Source organism: Lepisma saccharinum, chromosome 1 (genome assembly GCF_977018435.1).
Source record: "Lepisma saccharinum chromosome 1, izLepSacc3.1, whole genome shotgun sequence".
In the NCBI taxonomy this organism is placed as follows: domain Eukaryota; kingdom Metazoa; phylum Arthropoda; class Insecta; order Zygentoma; family Lepismatidae; genus Lepisma; species Lepisma saccharinum.
In genome coordinates, this window is record NC_139229.1 from 151,507,320 (window position 1) to 151,526,784 (window position 19,465).

The window sequence follows — 19,465 nt, forward strand, 5'->3', positions numbered from 1 at the left end:
GATTTTTTCCTTTTTCAGCCAGGCATCTGGGTAATAAATAATATTTTTTTTGGATAACCTGTAAACTACATTATAGACTACTAAAAGTACATTATTATCATAACTTTACTAATTTGAGCTATCTTTTTCTACATTACATAAATAGTAAATGAATTCTAGAGATATATTCTCTGTTGTAGGTGTCCAGTGCGTGAACACAGAAAATCCACCATACTATCGCTGTGGAGCATGTCCTCCAGGATTTACAGGCAATGGGACGGCATGCCGGGATCTTGACGAAGTAAGTATGGAAAAAATTTGGCAGTGAAGAAGAATATTAATGGGAAGGCAAAGGGGCAGGAATAATTTGGAAAGCATACACATTCAGTATACACCTAAATACCATACCAAAAAAATGTATGTTTTGGGCTAAAAGAGCATTTATTTGCCTAGTTTCTTCCCTTTACTGGCAGTGTGGTAATGGGAGGTGGACCAGTTAACCGAGGGCATTCATCTCCCCCATCTTCCTCTGGTTTGTCACTGCCATTTGGTTATACAAATTAGCCATTGTTTTCAAACAGTCCAAAGTAAAAATGTTGAATTCAAATATACAACTTCAAAGGCAAGAAGTTATTAGTTTATTAGTCACCATAATATTACTCAGTGGCATGACAAAGGGGTTTATTGAGAGCATGAAAAATAAATAAATAAAAAAGCAGTAAAATATGTATTTCGAAATATAAGCATTAAAAAAATCCTGCACATACCACTGATATTAGTGTCATGTACTGGTGAGGTATAGGCATTCCTTTCTCGTCAATATATCCTCCTTGTTATTAATCTAAATGAAACATAAAAACCTATAAAAAAATATTCAAAACAGTAGTGTACCTAGGTATATTGTAAAGTAGTACATTTAAAATATGTCTAGCTAGTATAAGTAGGGTTTAAATTTCATAATGTAGAAATAAAAACATTAATTTACAACATTAATTTCAAGCATTGTATTTTTTTACTTCCATAAGGTCAAGGGAAATTACTGTAAATTATTGATTGCCCACTGTTGAAACGAACACTCAGATTGAAATGGATATAGCACACATGTGGCCAATTTCATACACAATGAGAATATTTTCCTGTAGCTTACGGTTATTACAAGCATAAGAAAACAGTTTTTCGTTGTGACGTTTTAGGAGAACACACGCTCCCTTCATCAGACATTTATTTTAATTTTGACTAAAGATTCAGTTATAACAATGGTTAGCAATTTTTTAAACAAAAAGAATCCATTATATAATGGATTTTGTCAATGTTACATTGTTGTAACATATCAACTTAACTGTGAAAAGAAGCAGTCTGTTTTATTTTTATTTCAAATAAAAAAAAATTGATCACATTATTTTGTTATTTAAAATTATGAATCCCAAATATCATCAGGTAATTCAAAGTCATCATTGTTTTCACAAAGTCTCTTGATGTTTTCTGTTACATTAAATTTTAAAGATGGTGGCTTACTCCATTTGTGAAAAAGAAAACTCCATACTGGATCTATGTTACCATTTTCATTATTTAATTTATTCCAGTGTTCTTCTGCAATGAACGAAGCTTCCCAGACATTCAACTGTATGTTTCCCGTCAATCTTTTTAAAACCCTTCTCTTTTTAATCAAATGCTTCTCTTCGATGAAACGAAAAACTGTTTTCATATGATTGTAATAACCGTAAACTACAGGAAAATAATTCTACAATGCAAGCAATGCGTACATACAAGAAAAAACAATGAGAATATTTTTCAATGAATAGTACATACATATCATAAAATACTAACATTTCCTAGTGAATAGAAAACATTTATATGTAGGGCAGCACATGCATGCTCCTCCCTCCCCCACCACCACACACACACACAGTGGCCACAAGATCAATGTGTTTCTTGCCCTCATAATATTGTTAATAAATAATTGTACATTTTACATTTTCAGTGTGATTTAGCTGGACCATGTGACCCACGGGTCCGATGTGTAAACTTGTCTCCTGGTTTCCGTTGTGATCCTTGTCCCGTGGGCTTCACGGGCAGCTCAGGACTTGAGGGAATTGGCATAGAAGTAGCAAGCCAGAACAAACAGCGCTGTTATGACATTAATGAATGTAATGATGGAAGAAATGGTGGCTGCGTGGAGAACTCTAGGTGCATCAACACAGATGTGAGTGACTTTGCCATTGTGACATTTCCATACTTTGTCAATTGTATTGTAACCTCTATAAATGTGACATTTTCGCCATTATTCTTATTGTGCAAATTTGCTATTTTTACATTTTTAGTTCTCACCACTGCTATATTGTCAAATATATTGAATAAGATCATAGGATTTCTGTATAGCTTTGAATAAGTATATTTCAAAATGAGTTGCAGGTTTCGTTTCAACTTGCATTAATTCAACATGTAAGAAGTTTTGGAGGGTGGGGGTTTGAACACCAATTCCCCTCCATCACCCTCCCCCTTAATCCAGTGTATATCCATGGAGAAGCAATGGTGGTGATCTAACATCCTACTAACATCCCAGATCCAGTTTTTGAGTACATAATTATGCATAACGTCATTGACAACCTAAATGTTCAACATGTGAGATTCTTGAGAATAATTTCCTCTTTTCTTTGTTTTACTATTACATGCTTCAGTATTACACTTACCTCTAGACTACAGAACAAATACCAGCTCAGTTTCTACTTTCACGTTACACAAAACAAAAGGTTAAAATATAATTCTGACCTGATGAATTCCTTGATTAAAAATCACTCCTCACAAATGGATCCACCACTGCCCTTAATCCACTAATATATAAATTTTAATTGTTTCACTTTGTTCATTTCAGGGTTCCTACCACTGTGGAGAATGCACACAAGGTTACCTTGGAAACCAGTCAATTGGATGCCATAACTCTCCTGGACTGTGTCCTGATGGCACTATCTGTGACGATAATGCAGACTGCATACGGCAATTTGGTATTAATAAATATGTGTGCAAGGTAAAGTATGCACATTTTCACACAGTTACTGCGTAGTATTTATGTGTTACATACTTTTCATTGAGCCGTAGCAAGTTTTTCTGTAAGAAGGGAATTACGGAAGTTTTAGAAACTAGTATTTTTCAGGGTAAGTTTAAAAAGAATTGAGATAGATTACAAACACTTGTAGCTTGCTGAGGATTATTATTTTTATTTTTTGAAAACTACTGTACTTGTTTTAAAGATCATCTGTAAATTTACATTTTCGTTTCAGAATCTCTATTTTTTAACATAACTATATAAAACAACAATAAAGCATGCTAAATGAACTGGATGCTACACAATACTATGTTCAAATTAATGTAGATACAAGTTTGAGTCTGAGATGGCACGATGCATGATATGGTTTCTGTAGGTTTCTAAGGGTTTTAGGTTTTCGATTTTAGTGATGATCATACGTATTCACACTCGGAAGTATTGTAACATCTAGGAACAGTGGCGGTGATTTGGTTCCAAAACCAGTGGGGAAGAGGTGCCAAAAGTGAGGAGGGCAAAGAGTATATTTCCATTTGTAGTTAAGCTTTAGCATAGTGCAGGACCAAAAGTAGGGTGGGGCAATTGCCCCCACTCACCCCCCTAATCGCCGCCACTGTCTAGGGAGAATGTTATGACGTGCTAAGCTTATTTTCAACTTTTGAAATATTTTGTAAAGGATTTGTAGAAAACCTAGGCATTTTTATTCTGAAAAGAAAATCTGCCCAGATGGTCTTTTTATTATTTGAAAATAGGAATAGTCTGGGAAAAAGAAGGTGACATATGGTAACTCTGGCTTCTATCCTTTAAAGTGTTTGCCAACAAAAATGGAATGTACTGGGATTGATGGTATTTTAATACTCAAATATGCTCCTCATAAAACAAGGATCATGCTCCAGAAACACCAACAAAACAAAGTGTTGTGATACATTTATTATATAAAATAATTTCCCTTCCTTATAATTAAAAAATAATAATATGAGTACTTTTGAATTTTGAAATATTTTCTTGTATGTTATATTTCTAAAACATTTCTAACTTTTCCTCATTACATTAGTGTCGTCTTGGATGGGCTGGAGATGGCAAGCTGTGTGGTCCAGACAGAGATTTGGATGGCTGGCCTGATTATGATCTCAGTTGCTCTGATCCAAAATGCAGGAAGGTAAGTGGATGATCATTTTGAATTCAATGAATAATCCAAATGATTCAAATATTTGGATATCTGAATAGTCTCATTTTGAAGTGAGAGAAGTTTCTGAAAAAGTCTTTACTGAGGTCCAGAGGCACCATAAGAAATGTGCACAGGAGGACAACAGATATCACAGATATGAGGAATGCAGAGAAAGTAAATTGGATAAATGGACAGTTTAGATGATGGATTTCTTGCATTGTTTTAAATCCACTTTATGCACAGAGAGGCTAACAAGACTGGACCTACAGTTTAAAGTGGGATCCAAAACATTGTGCAATGTGCCTCCACTGGGTATCTTACCAAGGACCCCTTGGTTACAAGGCGATGACGATGGGTGTCTTAAGAATCCCTGAAGCAGAAATATGGATGACACAAATAAATGATATGCAGAGAATACATACAATCAATAGAAGAATAATTCAAATGATGGTTTTGTTGAAAATCTGCACCTTGGATTTGCAGACAATGCAGATTATGCAAACTGCTAAGATATTCTGATAATCCAAATATCACATTTATCTGAATATCTCTTTTATCTAAATATTCAATAAACATCCAATATGTGGATTACTGAAAGCTGGATAAAACGTCCAATATTTGGATAAAATTTTATCCAGATTTAGCCACTGGTAGTGCAATATAATTTAACTATTATAAGACAAGTGAAACTTGTCTACGAATAAATCATGTAAGGATACACAGATTTCTACTCTTTCTTTTGTACTTCTTATCTCTCAATACACACTTTTCATGATGTACCACAAAAACGAAAATATAATAATTTGAGTGATTTACTTTATACAGGTAAAGGAGGGAGGCATAGAAAATATGTTATAGAATATCCTTGTAGCGTATCAGATGAAAAATTACAGGGGAGATTCTCTCATAAGGAGGAGATCCCCCAAAAATGTATACAGATTTTAATAGATATTCTCTATGGACTCCTTTCGAATTTGAATCAAACTACAGTAGCAGTGTTCAGTATGATGTTCTCTCAAGATATGTCATTACTAGTCAACTGAACTGATCATATTGTATTTTTGTAGCAAGTTTTGACATGAATTCTGTCTATTTTTCAGGACAATTGTGTTGACATTCCAAACTCTGGCCAAGAAGATGCAGATAGAGATGGCGAAGGTGATGCCTGTGACTATGATACTGATAATGATGGAATATTAAATAGTTCAGTAAGTACATTTTTTTATATAACTCACAACATAAAACAGTCTTATTTTGTGTTTTCATTTTATTTTCAATGTGGACTAAAAGTTTAGTTTTCTTTGAAAATGTTTCAAAGTTCTCTTTTCAATATGTGGCTTGCATAACAAGAATTTGTCCTCTATATTTTCTATAATTGAATCCCTGAATTCTGAAGAAATTGTAGTTTTATGTTGCATGGGAAACAACTGCTCAAGTTATCCTATAGTTCCTTCAGAAATGAATAGATGAACTTTAGCATTCTGATAATGTGTATGTAAAAATAAAGCCAAACACACTCATAAAATTGAATGTACAAATATAAATTTTATTAGTAATGGAATTAATGTACATGAAGCTAATATTTACATTCAAATCTTTTAGAAAGGTATGTAATCTTAAAAAATAATAATATGAATAAGGACTATTCTTTAGTGGCTACACTTCTCTAATTCCTAGATGTTTCAATGTGGCATAAAGCGCTTTTTTTAAATTCAACAAAACTAATACTACGTTTTATTTTTGAAAATACAAACACATCAACTACATCCTTAGACATTGCCATTTGCGAAATATGCACAGTCACGTTTATGTTTTAAAAATTACGTCCTGCGGTGACCACCATTTCGTCATTGACACTTGGACAATCTGCAACGGGAATCATCCATGGTACATTCCAACACCTGAATAGGAATGTTTCTGACACTGCGTGTTTCAGTGCACTTCCTGTAGCTTCAAAGTTCTTCACCCACATCCTGATTGCATTGGGCGATGGAATAGGATCATGTCTCCCGAGATTAAAATAACATCAATATTCTATTTCTCACAGCAGCAACAGAGTCACCATTTATATAAAATACCCTCACAGCTACATCATTTTGAGCTCCACTTTAGCGATTCATGTCTGTAAATGGCATACATTGCTGATGCAAATGAGAATCAATAAGTGTTACCAACACCATTACAGAAACGCTCCCAATGAAAACAAACAAAAATGACAAACATACTTATGCTATGCCCTGTGCAATGATATTGCCAACTATCTTTAGAAACTGGCATTAGGTTCAACTGTATTCTTAGCTCTTGAGAAACATGTATGTGTAGTACATTAAAACATTGAGTGGAAGTGGAAATTCCAAGTTGGAGGGGATGTGATCGAGTTTGGAGATAGGATTGATTGATTGATTTAGTTTATTTTACTTCGCGTTTTGTGCCTCTTGGCTAATTTGCAAAGATGGGAATGAGTGATGAAATTGATGAATGGACATTCACAAACAACCAAGCCCGAGTGGGATTTGAACCCGGGCCACAGAGTCCAGCTTGGAGATAGAAAGGGGAATGCTTGTTGGATCTATATGGAGACAACGCAGTGGGTGAGGGGATGCTTTAGCAAATTATCTTAGATGGGGGGTTATTTTATGGAAATTTTCTTAACTGACAGAATAGCACCCCCCTTCAACTTTGAACACTACTTTCAGTGCCAACATGTATCTGATATTTCAAAAATTTATCGCTACGTTTCAGGATAATTGCCCTCTGGTTGCAAATCCTGATCAGAATGATTCAGACAATGATAAGATCGGAGATGCATGTGACAACTGCCCATCAAAATCCAATCTTAATCAGGAGGATGTGGACAAGGATGGCATTGGAGATACTTGTGACTCTGATATTGATGATGACGGTAGGTGATTGAACAATCTTCTTCTCCAGAACGTTTGTAGGATTGTGTTTCCATCATTCATTAGAATTAACATTAATTAAAAGGAGATGATATGTGCTAGCAGTATAAATAAAACACACATAGCAAGTGTGTTACACAATTTATTATAATAAAAATTATAGATGAGGTGTGGCTAGAAAAAAACCGGATTGATGTTGCTGTCGACAAATAGCAAGCACATCAAGGTCAAGCGGTTCATGGGTGTATAACATGATAGCTTGCCTATCGACTGCGTGATTGCCCAGGGTGCGCAGCGCTCAGTTTCTCTATAGCCTATGGACGAAGTGAACCGTATATCTGGGCTCCGTCGACAAAAAAATTAAGTGTGAAAGTGGAACAGGGTATCAATCTGAAGATTCTTATGAAACTCGGAATATCCACCCCAGAAACTTATGATTTGTTGAAGGAAGTGTACGGAGATGAGTGTTTATCATGCACTCAAGTGTTTGAGTGGTTTCAAAGGTTTAAAGAGGAACGAGAAGTAATTGCGGACGACTAGCGTCTTGGACGGTCTTGTACATCAAAAATAGAATCAAACATTGCAAATGTCGGTGAATTAATTCGAATTGTGTACCCGAAGGTCAAATTATCAACCAACATTATTTCATTATGGTGCTGATGACCCTTCGTGGGCGAGTAAGATGACAACGAGCTGATTTGTGGAAAAAGCAAGTCATGGATTCTTCATCAGGACAATGCTCCTGCCCATGCGGCATTGTCAGTCAAGGCTTTATTGGCAAAGTATGGGATCCCAGTGTTAGAACATCCACCCTATTTGCCGGATCTCATTCCGTGCGACATTTTTTACTCCCAAAGGTCAAATCAGCACTGAAAGGAACCAGATTTAAGACCGTAGAATCTGTGAAAACAAAAGCGACGGAGGTCATGAACATGGTTTCAGAAAATGATTTCCAGCAGTGTTTCCAGCAATGGAAGATTCATGTGGAGCGGTGTACTTTGTAGAAAATAACCAATAAAAGATTTTGTAGCAACAGTCCTCTTTTTTCTATCCACACCTCGTATATATATTATTTTCATTACACTAAATTCATTACAATGCTAGCAATTATTCATTGGTGATAGTATGTTAGTTTTTGTTCTGCAGAGATAAGTGTCAATTAAGTAGTGATATATTGGAATGCGAGTCAAGGTGGTCTAGTCGGTAGGGCATGTGAATTCCAAACGGGAGACCCAGGTTCGATTCCCAGGGTGGGTGATTTGGAATTTTTCCGGCCTTGTGCCCGTATAAAGCAGCTCTGCGGCTCACTCAGCCTCCAATCAATGATTACCTGGGCACAACCCAGGGGGGGTATAGGCAGCCTGAGCATGGTGCTGATCACATCACCTCCAAAATGGCTGAGATCGAGAATGTGTGGGGCCCTACCCCGACATCCCATGGGGAACCTGACCTTTACTAAATATTGGAATGAATGTTACTGATTCAGATAAATAATAAACTGTACCAATATCAATTGAATATAAAAACAGTAAACGTTTCATTAAAAAAGTATACATGAATGTAATTAACAAGTCTTAGAACACTAGACCTTAAAGTGAAGTATTTCTGTCGATGTATGTGTGTGTGAGGGGGGCATTGAAAAAGGAACTAAACAGTAAAATTAAAATTAGTGAAAAAAATATTTTTGAAATATTTGAAATAAAGGATATATTAAAAAGAAAGTAATTAAGTCATCTTACATATGGTAAAACACTTTTTGATAGTTGCAAGCACTTAATAGTTTGCTGTCTGTATTTCTTAGGTTTTCCAAATCATCAGGACAATTGCCCGAAGAAAGCAAATCCGGATCAACGTGACTCAGATGGTGATGGCTTGGGTGATGTGTGTGACAACTGCCCACGCATTTCAAATCCCAATCAACTCGATACGGACAGCGATCTTGTTGGAGATGCTTGCGACAGTGATAGTGATAGCGACAGGTACACATATTGCTTTCAACTAAAAGTACATATTAATCAGGATGTGTACATCGTACGTTGAACAGAAAAATCTTAGAAATTCTTTTTGTTATATGTTCTTCCATGAATTAAACTGATGCTGCACTGTGCCCAATATTTTCTTGATCTGCAAATATAATTGTCTACATATCAATAACATACCACACAATCTTTTAAAGCCCAATTAAAATTCATATTTTTATGATAATATAGTACTTTTGAATCACATGAAGTAAGAGAAGGTCACGCTAAAATTTCAGAATTTTAGAGTGTATGGCTCGAATAACCTCATATAATGCAATAGAACTCCCCCAAAGGGGTATAAGAGGAACATTCACCAGGTCCAACACATTAGGGGGAAGGGGGGCGAGATGCCAGCCAGGTCATGTTATTTCCAAACAGGAAAAAGTATATATATATATATATATATATATATATATATTTTTCAGTTTTACAGTAAAAAAAAACAAGATGAGCTGTTCTGACACACTTAAAAAAATACAAATAACTGAAATTATACTCTAAGTACCACACTACACAAAAAAGAAAAATTCTGAATACTTCAGCATTAAAAAGTAGTGTCAGTCATTGATTTTATACCATTATGTCATGTAGTGAAAATATAAGTTTACAAGGAAATACAGTACCATAATGTTCATTTATTTATTTAAGTTTGGGGGACCAACAGGCATTTAGCTGCCCAATTATAGGTCTCCGCTAATTACATTTATGTTACAGCTACAAATATACATGTCACACACACATACAAGTAAATTTGTGGTTAATAACATTATCAGGATTTGACATGGTAATCTAGAATACGTTCAGTCGAAAAAATCTCATTATATAAAAGTTAAGCAAAGAATTATTGGTAGTACAAAGAAAAAGAAAGAAATAGAAATTCACCACACAAGTATAACAATAAATTATCATTATTTTTCTGACAGGAGAATTCAACTAATGAGTGTTATATGTAATATATTCACTATGGGATATGTATATGGATATGAATATTGAAGTATATTTTTATTAGAGTATATTCAGGATGCAATATTATCATTGCAAATTAATGTATCTGTGCTTTGCAATCTACTTACACACATTCTGTTCACTATTTTAGACAAATAATTCATATTTTGAAGTAAAAATAAGTAAAAAAAATGTTGCTCAAAAATCTTCAGAAAATGTTAAAGACTGTTTATAATGGCTGAAGTGGATTCTTGTTGGGTGACCCTTGGTCAGCATATTGAGTTCCATCACTACTGTTTCCTGGCTTTCAGTACTAGAGGCCACTACTTCTTCTTTTAAAGTGGCCCTCCATTTGTTCCCATGATGCTGGGTTAACACCAATTCTGTATCTCCCACCAGAAATTAAACCCAGTAACACTTGCACTAAAGGTGAGACACTAACCGTTTGGCTATGTGGGAGTCCAGCTACCCCCAAATTATGAATCATTTGCATATTCATCCTCCAACCCACCATCACATCGTTGATTCACACAAGCATCTCCTCTCCTATCCCCAAACTCAAGTAAGCATCACCCCCATCTAGAAATTCCAACTTGGAGCACTAATTTATGTGTGTATTTGCATATCTGAGCCACAAGACTGATACTGTTGTACTGACATTAAAACACATAGGTTTAAATTTAATTACTTTTCCGGAGTTAAAAACTTTATAAATTAATGAAAAAGCGCAATTTTTATTAATTCCATGTCAATATTTGTAAAAGTGGATTTCATTATTAAATGATAGCTATATTTTTATAATATCTCATTTCAATCTATGAACATTTCCCAGCAATTTGGTTCAGCTATAGTAGAATATTGAAAGCTCATTTAACTAATTCCTTTATTTTTTTTTCAGAGATGGTATCCAAGACAACAAGGATAATTGTCCCAGAATCCCCAACAGTGATCAGTTGGATACTGACGGTGATAGCCGAGGAGATGAATGTGACCCTGACATGGACGGTGACAAGATTCCAAATGAAAGGGACAACTGCCCAATCGCTTACAATCCCAATCAACAAGATCTTGACCGTGAGTCTTGTTTATTGGTTCTTAGGTCTACGTTTCCATATATTTTTATTAAATCTTTGTGGACTTTGTGTATAGATAAATGAATACAGTTACATTTTTATAAGGCCAAATACTCTATGTGGACAGGCACATTGTCGTGTTGAAACACTCAATCACCATCCGTGAACTGTTCTTCGATGGTAGGCAGCATGAACATTTGTAAAATGTCAACATAATGATGTGCCATGACAGTACCATGCAAAGCAACGAGGGGACCAAGCCCCTTCCAGGAAAAACATGCCAACACTGTCACCCCACCTCCACCGAATTTCACTGTCGGCACAACACAGGATGCTAAATGTCATTCATGAGGCATTCACCACACCCACACACGACCATCGGATCGCCACATGGTATAACACGATTCGTCACTCCACATCACGGATTTTCACTGTTCCAATGACCAGTTGCGCCTCTCTTTACACCATGCGAGGTGGCACTACGCGTTTCATTGGGTGATGTGAGGCTTATGGGCAACCACTCATCCATGGTAACCGAGTCGCCGTACCTCAAGTCACACAGTCATGCTGCTAGGATTACATCCTGCCCTGGTTTGGAATTCCTGTGTGATGGTGGCGATCGCTGATTGCCGGATCTCTCGTACTACCCTATTCAACACTCGGCGGTCTCTGTCTGTCAACATGGGCGCTCGGCCAGAACGTTTTGCGGTTGTACACGTCCCATTACGTTTCCACTTTACTATCACATCAGCGACAGTGGACTTCGGGATGTTTAGGAGGGTGGATATCTCGCGCACTGACTTGTTACTCCTGTTGCACCATGTTTGAAGTCTGTAAGTTCTTTCGACCAACCCATTCTGGTGTCTCATGCACTATGCTGCCTGTAGTGGTCCCTTGCTTGCCTCACCTCGCTGTAGATGGCACCACAGAGTGGCCTACTATGCGTAATACACATTTTGCCTGGTGTCCGGATATTTTTGATCACATAGAGTATATAAGGTATTCCAGTCAGTAGGGCATCTGACCGTCATGCAGGAGACCAGGGTTTGATTCTCAGGTAGGAATTATTGCAGCAATGTCCCTGCAGGAGCGGCTCTTTGGTTCACCCAGCCTCTAATAAATGGAAGTAAACCTGGGCAGCAAAGGCAGCTGGAGAATGTTACTGATCACATCACCTCAAGAAATTGGTGAGACTGTGAATGCATATTGCCTTACCTCTACATCCTCAATATGCGTTCACAGCATGTAGGATTGAGCCCATATTGATACCATTCTCTTGGAATACTACTGCTATAAGAAAGTGCCAGTTTCCATTTAATCACCAATAACTACCGATATGCTTTCCAGAGCTCTGGCATACTATGGAGTGCACAAAATGCCACACGATGGTTTCCCAGAGTCTTAAATATTCTGGAAATTATACAAAAATTGCTCGCCTGTAATTAATTTTTCTTAACGTTGTGTTTAAAACTGGATAGCATTATTAAATGGCAGATATTTTAATATTCTGATTAACTCGTGTAGTGAATCTGAATATTTTAAAGTGAAACTCGTGTCTTAGCATTTACAAATATTCTGATAATAACTTTAAATTGCTACAATATTCTAACATCAACATTGGCATTCATGGGAATTGCTAGGAGCCAGCATCAATTATGTATGTAATTAGCATTTTTACATTTGCAAATAGTCTTCTTTTTTATGGCATTTGTTCACAACATAGTGTAGGAATGATACTTATAACATGGCCGTAATGAGCTAATTGTAATTTAATGTTTTTAATTTAACTAAAAACATATTTCTTCTTTCAGGCAATAATGTTGGAGACATATGCCAAGATGATTTTGATCTTGATGAAGTACCCAACTATTTGGATAACTGTCCCAACAATTCCAAGATATTCTCAACAGACTTTAGGTAAGCTATGAAAAAAGTTCTAACAATCCCCAAAATGTAACTAAAAAAAATAAATTAAATTGCATTGAGGAAATTTTAAAAGCATGTATTTACTGCATGCCATTTTTTCATAATGAAATGGGTTCTGGTTTCACCTTCAGTTTATCATTGAAAAGGTGCATAAAATTAATTTATTAGAGATACTATCTTTTTTCATTTCAGGACATACCAGACTGTAGTTTTAGATCCAGAAGGTGACTCACAGATCGATCCAAACTGGGTGATTTACAATAAGGGCGCTGAAATTGTACAGACCATGAACAGTGACCCTGGATTGGCTGTAGGTATGTACATAATTTCTGCAAAGGTTTGAGCAAAATTTCAAGGAAATGCTTAGCTTTCCACATGAAAGTTTTATTTGTTTATTTATTGTGTTGTGTACTATTTATAAAATTATTACCCCTAAGGGACAATACACGCTAATGGAATTTTAATTTAAACTTGCAGGATTTGATGCCTTTGGAGGAGTGGATTTCGAAGGAACATTTTTTGTGGACACAGAAATTGATGATGACTACGTTGGTTTTATTTTCAGGTTTGTTAGTTACACTCTTAAAATACATTTTTTGATCAATTTTTTGTTGTCATTGTTAATTATTATAAAGAGGGGTGTGACTTACTTCCTCCCATAGCTTGTCTTCTCAGATATCTAATGCATTTTCTTTAAAGAACATGTTAAGTAATTAGGGTGAGGTTTATGCTAATAAATGGGCATTTGGATAAGAATCAAAATTCAGCGACATTTGAATCCTGGAACCAATATCTGAATCTTTAATGTTTGGCCTTACATAAAATCTTGAATACTAGAATCTTAAATCCTGGAATGGATAACTAAATTCCAAATTCTGGATCAGATATTGAAATCCATTAGGATCTGGTTTTATTCAAAATACTATGTTTCACCAATCCCTAGTTTTTATCCTATTGCATAACTGATTGCACGCTATATTATGTCAATGTATTTGTTAAATTTCTTGGTCATGTAGTTTCTTTGACATTATTGTAATACTGTTTGCAGCCGTTATTGTCTGCAAGGCTCCATACATTCTAGGTTGGTCTGTTCTATTGTTTTGTACTTTATCTTGGAAGGCATTTTTTTATTCAATGTCAAATGTTCACAGAAAAAGGGGGGAGGTAACATTTTTGTTCTAGTTTTGGACATAGTGTTTGATGTGATCTTTGTGTTAACTAACTTTCTTAGATAAAAAAAAGGATGGGCGAGGCTTTGTAGATACTTAAATATACCATGCACAGAGTGTCAAGGAAATTTTATTAGGATAGTTAAAAATAGACATGTCACCTTTTCCCTTTGGCCCTTCATATGTGTATTTTATGTTATCATAGTGCACTGCAACATAATTGCATGCTTTCTCTTTCTTACTAGTTACCAGGATAATTCTAAGTTCTACGCAGTCATGTGGAAACAGAACACACAGACATACTGGCAGGCAACTCCATTCCGAGCTGTAGCAGAGCCAGGAATACAACTGAAACTGGTCCACTCCAGCACTGGTCCTGGACAGATGTTGCGAAACTCCTTGTGGCACACTGGCGACACTGAAGACCAGGTGATCATATTATTAACCACCTTAACAATTTTAGAAGGATAAATGGGACATTTTTGTCGAGTGTAAACCTGCAGTCTTATCAGCATGACATACTTTGTGATGTCATGTGTGTGTGTAGAGAGTTATTTAACCTTTAAACAGCCAATGGGTCATATATGACCCATAGAAAGTATAGGCGAAAACAGCCAATGGGTCATATATGACCCATAGTGCCGATTACAACATTCACGTGCTTTTAGGACCTTCATACTTGCATGTGAGGTTGTAAACGCTGACAGATGTTGAGATAAGACTTTGAAATGTCATGTGGAAGAAAACCCACCCACAGGGTGCGAAATCACTGCAGATTGGTGGGGGGAAGGAGCAGACAGATAGTCGGACACACACACACACATATATATGACATTTATGATGACATTTAATGTTATTAAATGTGTCAATCATTAAATAATCAAATTATATTATAAAATATATAATATATTATATCGACTGTCTTTCATTCAGAATGTAATTGCAAGTTGAAGATTTTGATGTCATACTACTGATGCTATGAACAATGATTTGCGTAAGGCAGGAGGGACAAAAATTAAGACATTTAGGAGATAATAGTTTCCTATATAAAATTCACATATAAGCACTATTATGTGTTTCATTAATATTTATATACTTCCTGGTTGCTAACGAAAGGCGATGAGAAATGGTGAAGAAATAAGTCGGTCTAATTTCTGTGTTCTGGGATTGCTGGATTCAGTGCCCTAAGAGATGAGGCTCTTTCTTGTCCATTTTTTTTTTGTATGTTATCAAGTATATTCGAATCCCAAACTAATTGTTTATGTTTGTTGTTAAAACAGAAACTCTCCCCCCAGGAAGAGTTTGGTGGGGGGGATTTCAGGACAAGATCGTTGGTGGGGGAGAATTCTCCCCATCCTCCCAGGATTTTGCACCCTGATATCAGAGTGATTGAGGTGTTATTTTTCAACATAATCTCCTCGAAGGTTAATGCACTCCTGCCAAAGGCCTTCCAATGCCTTGACACCAGCAGAATATGTGGACTCGTCCAGGTCTGCAAAATAGCCTGTCACTGTGGAGATGACTTCTTCATTGGACTGAAATTTCTTACTACCCAAGAATTTCTTCAGGTTTGGGAACAGGTGGAAGTCACTGGGGACAAGATCAGGAGAGTAGGGGGTGAGCTCGTCAAGTTTACGGCCTGTGACCATGGCTAAATGCTTGTGCACATTGCCTTGGTGGAACAGCACTTTCGTTTTCTTCATGTGAGGCCTCTTCTCTTGGATTGCCGCCTTCAATTGATCCAGGAAGTTGCTATAGGGTCATTCCATGTCAAATCGACCAATTTCAGAAAAGTTTCCAGGTCATGATTTTTTGATTTGGATGAAATTTGGCATGAAGGTTCAACCATGTCTGGAAGCCTTGTATTCCAAATATTAGGTTCCTCCGAGAAACAGTCCTAGAGTTATAGTCTGTGGGAGAAGGTGGTACAAAACAGAAAATGTTATCCAAATATGAAAAATGAGCTTCACAACTAACTTCAGAACTCAACAACTTTGGAACTATTGATCACAGCCTAATGATATTTACACACCAAACAAACCTCTCACCAAGGAATACGTGTATTGCATCAAAATACCCTCAGCTTGTTTACGTTAGCAAATAAAATACCCCAAAATATGCCTTAAAAAGCCTCACGTGTCAAAAAATTCATACTTTGTGTGCCTGCTGTTACAACTGTAATCCAACCAGGAAGGTGGCATTAATTTTTCTAGTAATACTGATGTGAGCTCAGTATGTGCACATTATGTCGTCTCCATATATATCACCCAATCCATATTATATGTGGTTGACTATGCAAGAAATTGAAAAATCACCGGAAAATGGTGGATTTTTGAAATGGTGTAGCACAAAAGGGACAAGAGATATCCAAGCCACGTTGCATACACTACATAACTAGACCTTCCTCTAATATGTGTCAAAATTTCAACTTGTTATTGCAAGGCCCTAGAGCACAGTAAAGGTAGTCCCTTAAACGCCCAGCGCATTTTCAGTGGGACGTTTAAAATTGCGCAAGGTTTTAAATGAAGTGTTATATCTACGTAACTATGAATGCCATAGTTACAAATTATAGCTTGTTTCTTTCAGTACAGTCTCAGCTACACGTCTATTGTTGAAAAGATCCAATTTGCATTAACCAAATACAAGAAGAAGAAGACGAAAGTTAATCTTTTTTTTTCTTTACAAAATTTCAATTTCGTCAGGCCCCCACGTAGGCAACGCCAGAACGTGAGGGTTCAAAGCAGTTCCTGCGTATTGCCTAATATGTATTTCATTCTCGTAGCAAGAAATGTGCACTTACTGATGACACTTTCGTAGAAAAATATTTTCTAATATAAAAGCCGTGCATTTTAACAGGAAATTCAAAATTTCAAAAAATGTTATCACGGAAACTATGAATCCTAGAGTTAAAACTTATATCTCGTTTTCTTTTGTACACATTAGACAATACCCCCATGGTCAAATATACTTAATGTTCATTTATCAAGTACAAGAAAAAGACGAAAGTTAAATAAAATAATATTTTTACGAAATTTAAATTTCATCAGGCCACCATGTAGGCAACGCCAGAACGTGATGGTTTAAAACGGAACCTGCATATTGCCGGATATGTGTTTCATTCTCGTGGCAAGTATTGTGAACTTGCTTGGATATCTCTTGTCCCTTTTGTGCTACACCATTTCAAAAATCCACCATTTTCCGGTGATTTTTCAATTTCTTGCATAGTCAACCACATATAATATGTATTGGGTGATATATATGGAGACGACATAATGTGCACATACTGAGCTCACATCAGGGTTACTAGAAAAATTAATGCCACCTTCCTGGTGGATTACAGTTGTAACAGCAGGCACACAAAGTATACATTTTTTGACACGTGAGGCTTTTTAAGGCATATTTTGGGGTATTTTATTTGCTAACGTAAACAAGTGAGGGTATTTTGATGCAATACACGTATTCCTTGGTGAGAGGTTTGTTTGGTGTGTAAATATCTCTAGGCTGTGATCAATAATTCCAAAGTTATTGAGTCCAGAAGTTAGTTGTGAGGCTCATTTCTCATATTTGGATAACATTTTCTGTTTTGTACCACCTTCTCCCACAGACTATAACTCTAGGACTGTTTCTTGGAGGAACCTAATATTTGGAATACAAGGCTTCCAGACATGGTTGAACCTTCATGCCAAATTTCATTCGAATCAAAAAACCATGACCTGGAAGCCCTGGTCGATCTGACGTGGAATGACCCTATAGTAGTCTCTGGTGATGGCCTTGCCTCTTTCCAGGAAGTCTATCAAGATGACTCCTTTCGCGTCCCAAAAAACTGATGCCATCACCTTGCCTGCCGACGCAACCACCTTTACCTTCTTTGGTGGCGGGGAATCTGCATGCTTCCATTGCTTGGACTGCTCTTTTGTCTCAGGCATGTAGTGATGAACCCAAGTTTTTTTTCCATAGTGACATAATGCCGCAGAAACTCTTGAGGATTCCTCTGGAAAAGCACCAAACATTCAGTGGAAGTCACTGCGCGAATGCATTTTTGCTCCAGTGTGAGCAGGCACAAGAAGCCGAAAGCTTCCGCATGCCCAACTCTTCTGTGAGAATGTGGTGTACTCGGTCCACTGAGATGCCCACTTCATGAGCTATCTCCAGCACTTTCAATCTTCGGTCAGCCAGCACCATATCATGGACTTTATCAATTGTTTCTGGTGTTATGGCGGTTGGCGGACGTCCAAGCTTGAACAGCGTCGTCCACTTGCTAACAGTGGCAAATGATGGGGCAGAGTCTCCCAACACTCCAATTCGGCTTTGAAGGCTGTCACATTTAATCCCTTCTTCACCAAATGTGATAACCACACGAACTTCCATTTGTTCCATGTTGTCACTCCACTTACACTTTTGCTCTTTCACGTGCCTATGGAAACGAGACTATTGGAAGAGTGGCGATGAAATTTTCCCTGCACGTTCAGAACAGATGTGGCCTTCTAATGCACATGCTTTTGTTCCGATTGCAACGCCATCTCTGACCAATTCTTAGAACTTTCAGAACAACCCTCGTACTGTAAGTGATGTATCAGCACCAGGAACTGACTGGTTTAACACTCTGACTCCAAGGTTGTAATCAGCTACCCATTGGTGAGCCACGGAGCTGCTTTATATATGGGCAGTGTCAGAAAATATCCCAACTGAGATTACCCACACCGGGAATCAAATCCATGTCTCGTACTTGGCAGTCTGCCCGCTGAGTGGACTGCAGCTTAAAGGTGGACATAATCTCATTATACCTGTATGCATGGCATCATGTGAGCAAAAAATGCATGTTAGAAGTTTTTAAATAGCAAATTAACTATGTCGTAATATGCAGGGGTTAAATACCTGAATACATGAGAAATAGCTCATAAAAAAGCACAGGTATTGTCCAGCACAAAAATGTAAGGAAACTGTAATTGAGTGTATTACAAAAAAGAAATAGCATATCAGAAAATGAACATTTCTGTGCATGATTTTTGTGTGTTCAGTTGTGACATTTTTTAAATAGCTACATACTGCACCACTGCTCTGAAATTTCTGTTAGGTTTTCATGGTAAGTTCACTTTATACACCAAAGCACAATGAACCAATTCCTCCCCCATGCATAATCTAATGCCACATTCCATGGCATGTAGAGGCAAATTTAACACACAAATTATCATAGAGTAAGCCTTTGTAGGAAATCTCAGGTGATATTGGTAGGAATTTATGGAT

At 36.8% G+C, this 19,465-nt stretch overlaps 1 protein-coding gene across 3 annotated transcripts in view; it reads left to right on the forward strand.

Moving 5' to 3' along the window:
* Window positions 1-19,465, forward strand: part of Tsp (Thrombospondin) — a 113,767-nt gene that overhangs the window by 88,846 nt on the left and 5,456 nt on the right. For all 3 annotated transcript variants that reach the window (XM_083140517.1, XM_083140530.1, XM_083140522.1), the window contains 12 exons: window positions 180-280; window positions 1,961-2,182; window positions 2,852-3,004; window positions 4,074-4,178; window positions 5,288-5,395; window positions 6,930-7,089; window positions 8,889-9,066; window positions 10,952-11,127; window positions 12,938-13,043; window positions 13,245-13,366; window positions 13,530-13,617; window positions 14,467-14,650. In XM_083140517.1, coding sequence (XP_082996643.1) covers window positions 180-280; window positions 1,961-2,182; window positions 2,852-3,004; window positions 4,074-4,178; window positions 5,288-5,395; window positions 6,930-7,089; window positions 8,889-9,066; window positions 10,952-11,127; window positions 12,938-13,043; window positions 13,245-13,366; window positions 13,530-13,617; window positions 14,467-14,650 — 1,703 coding nt within the window. The remainder of the gene's footprint in view (window positions 1-179; window positions 281-1,960; window positions 2,183-2,851; window positions 3,005-4,073; window positions 4,179-5,287; window positions 5,396-6,929; window positions 7,090-8,888; window positions 9,067-10,951; window positions 11,128-12,937; window positions 13,044-13,244; window positions 13,367-13,529; window positions 13,618-14,466; window positions 14,651-19,465) is intronic.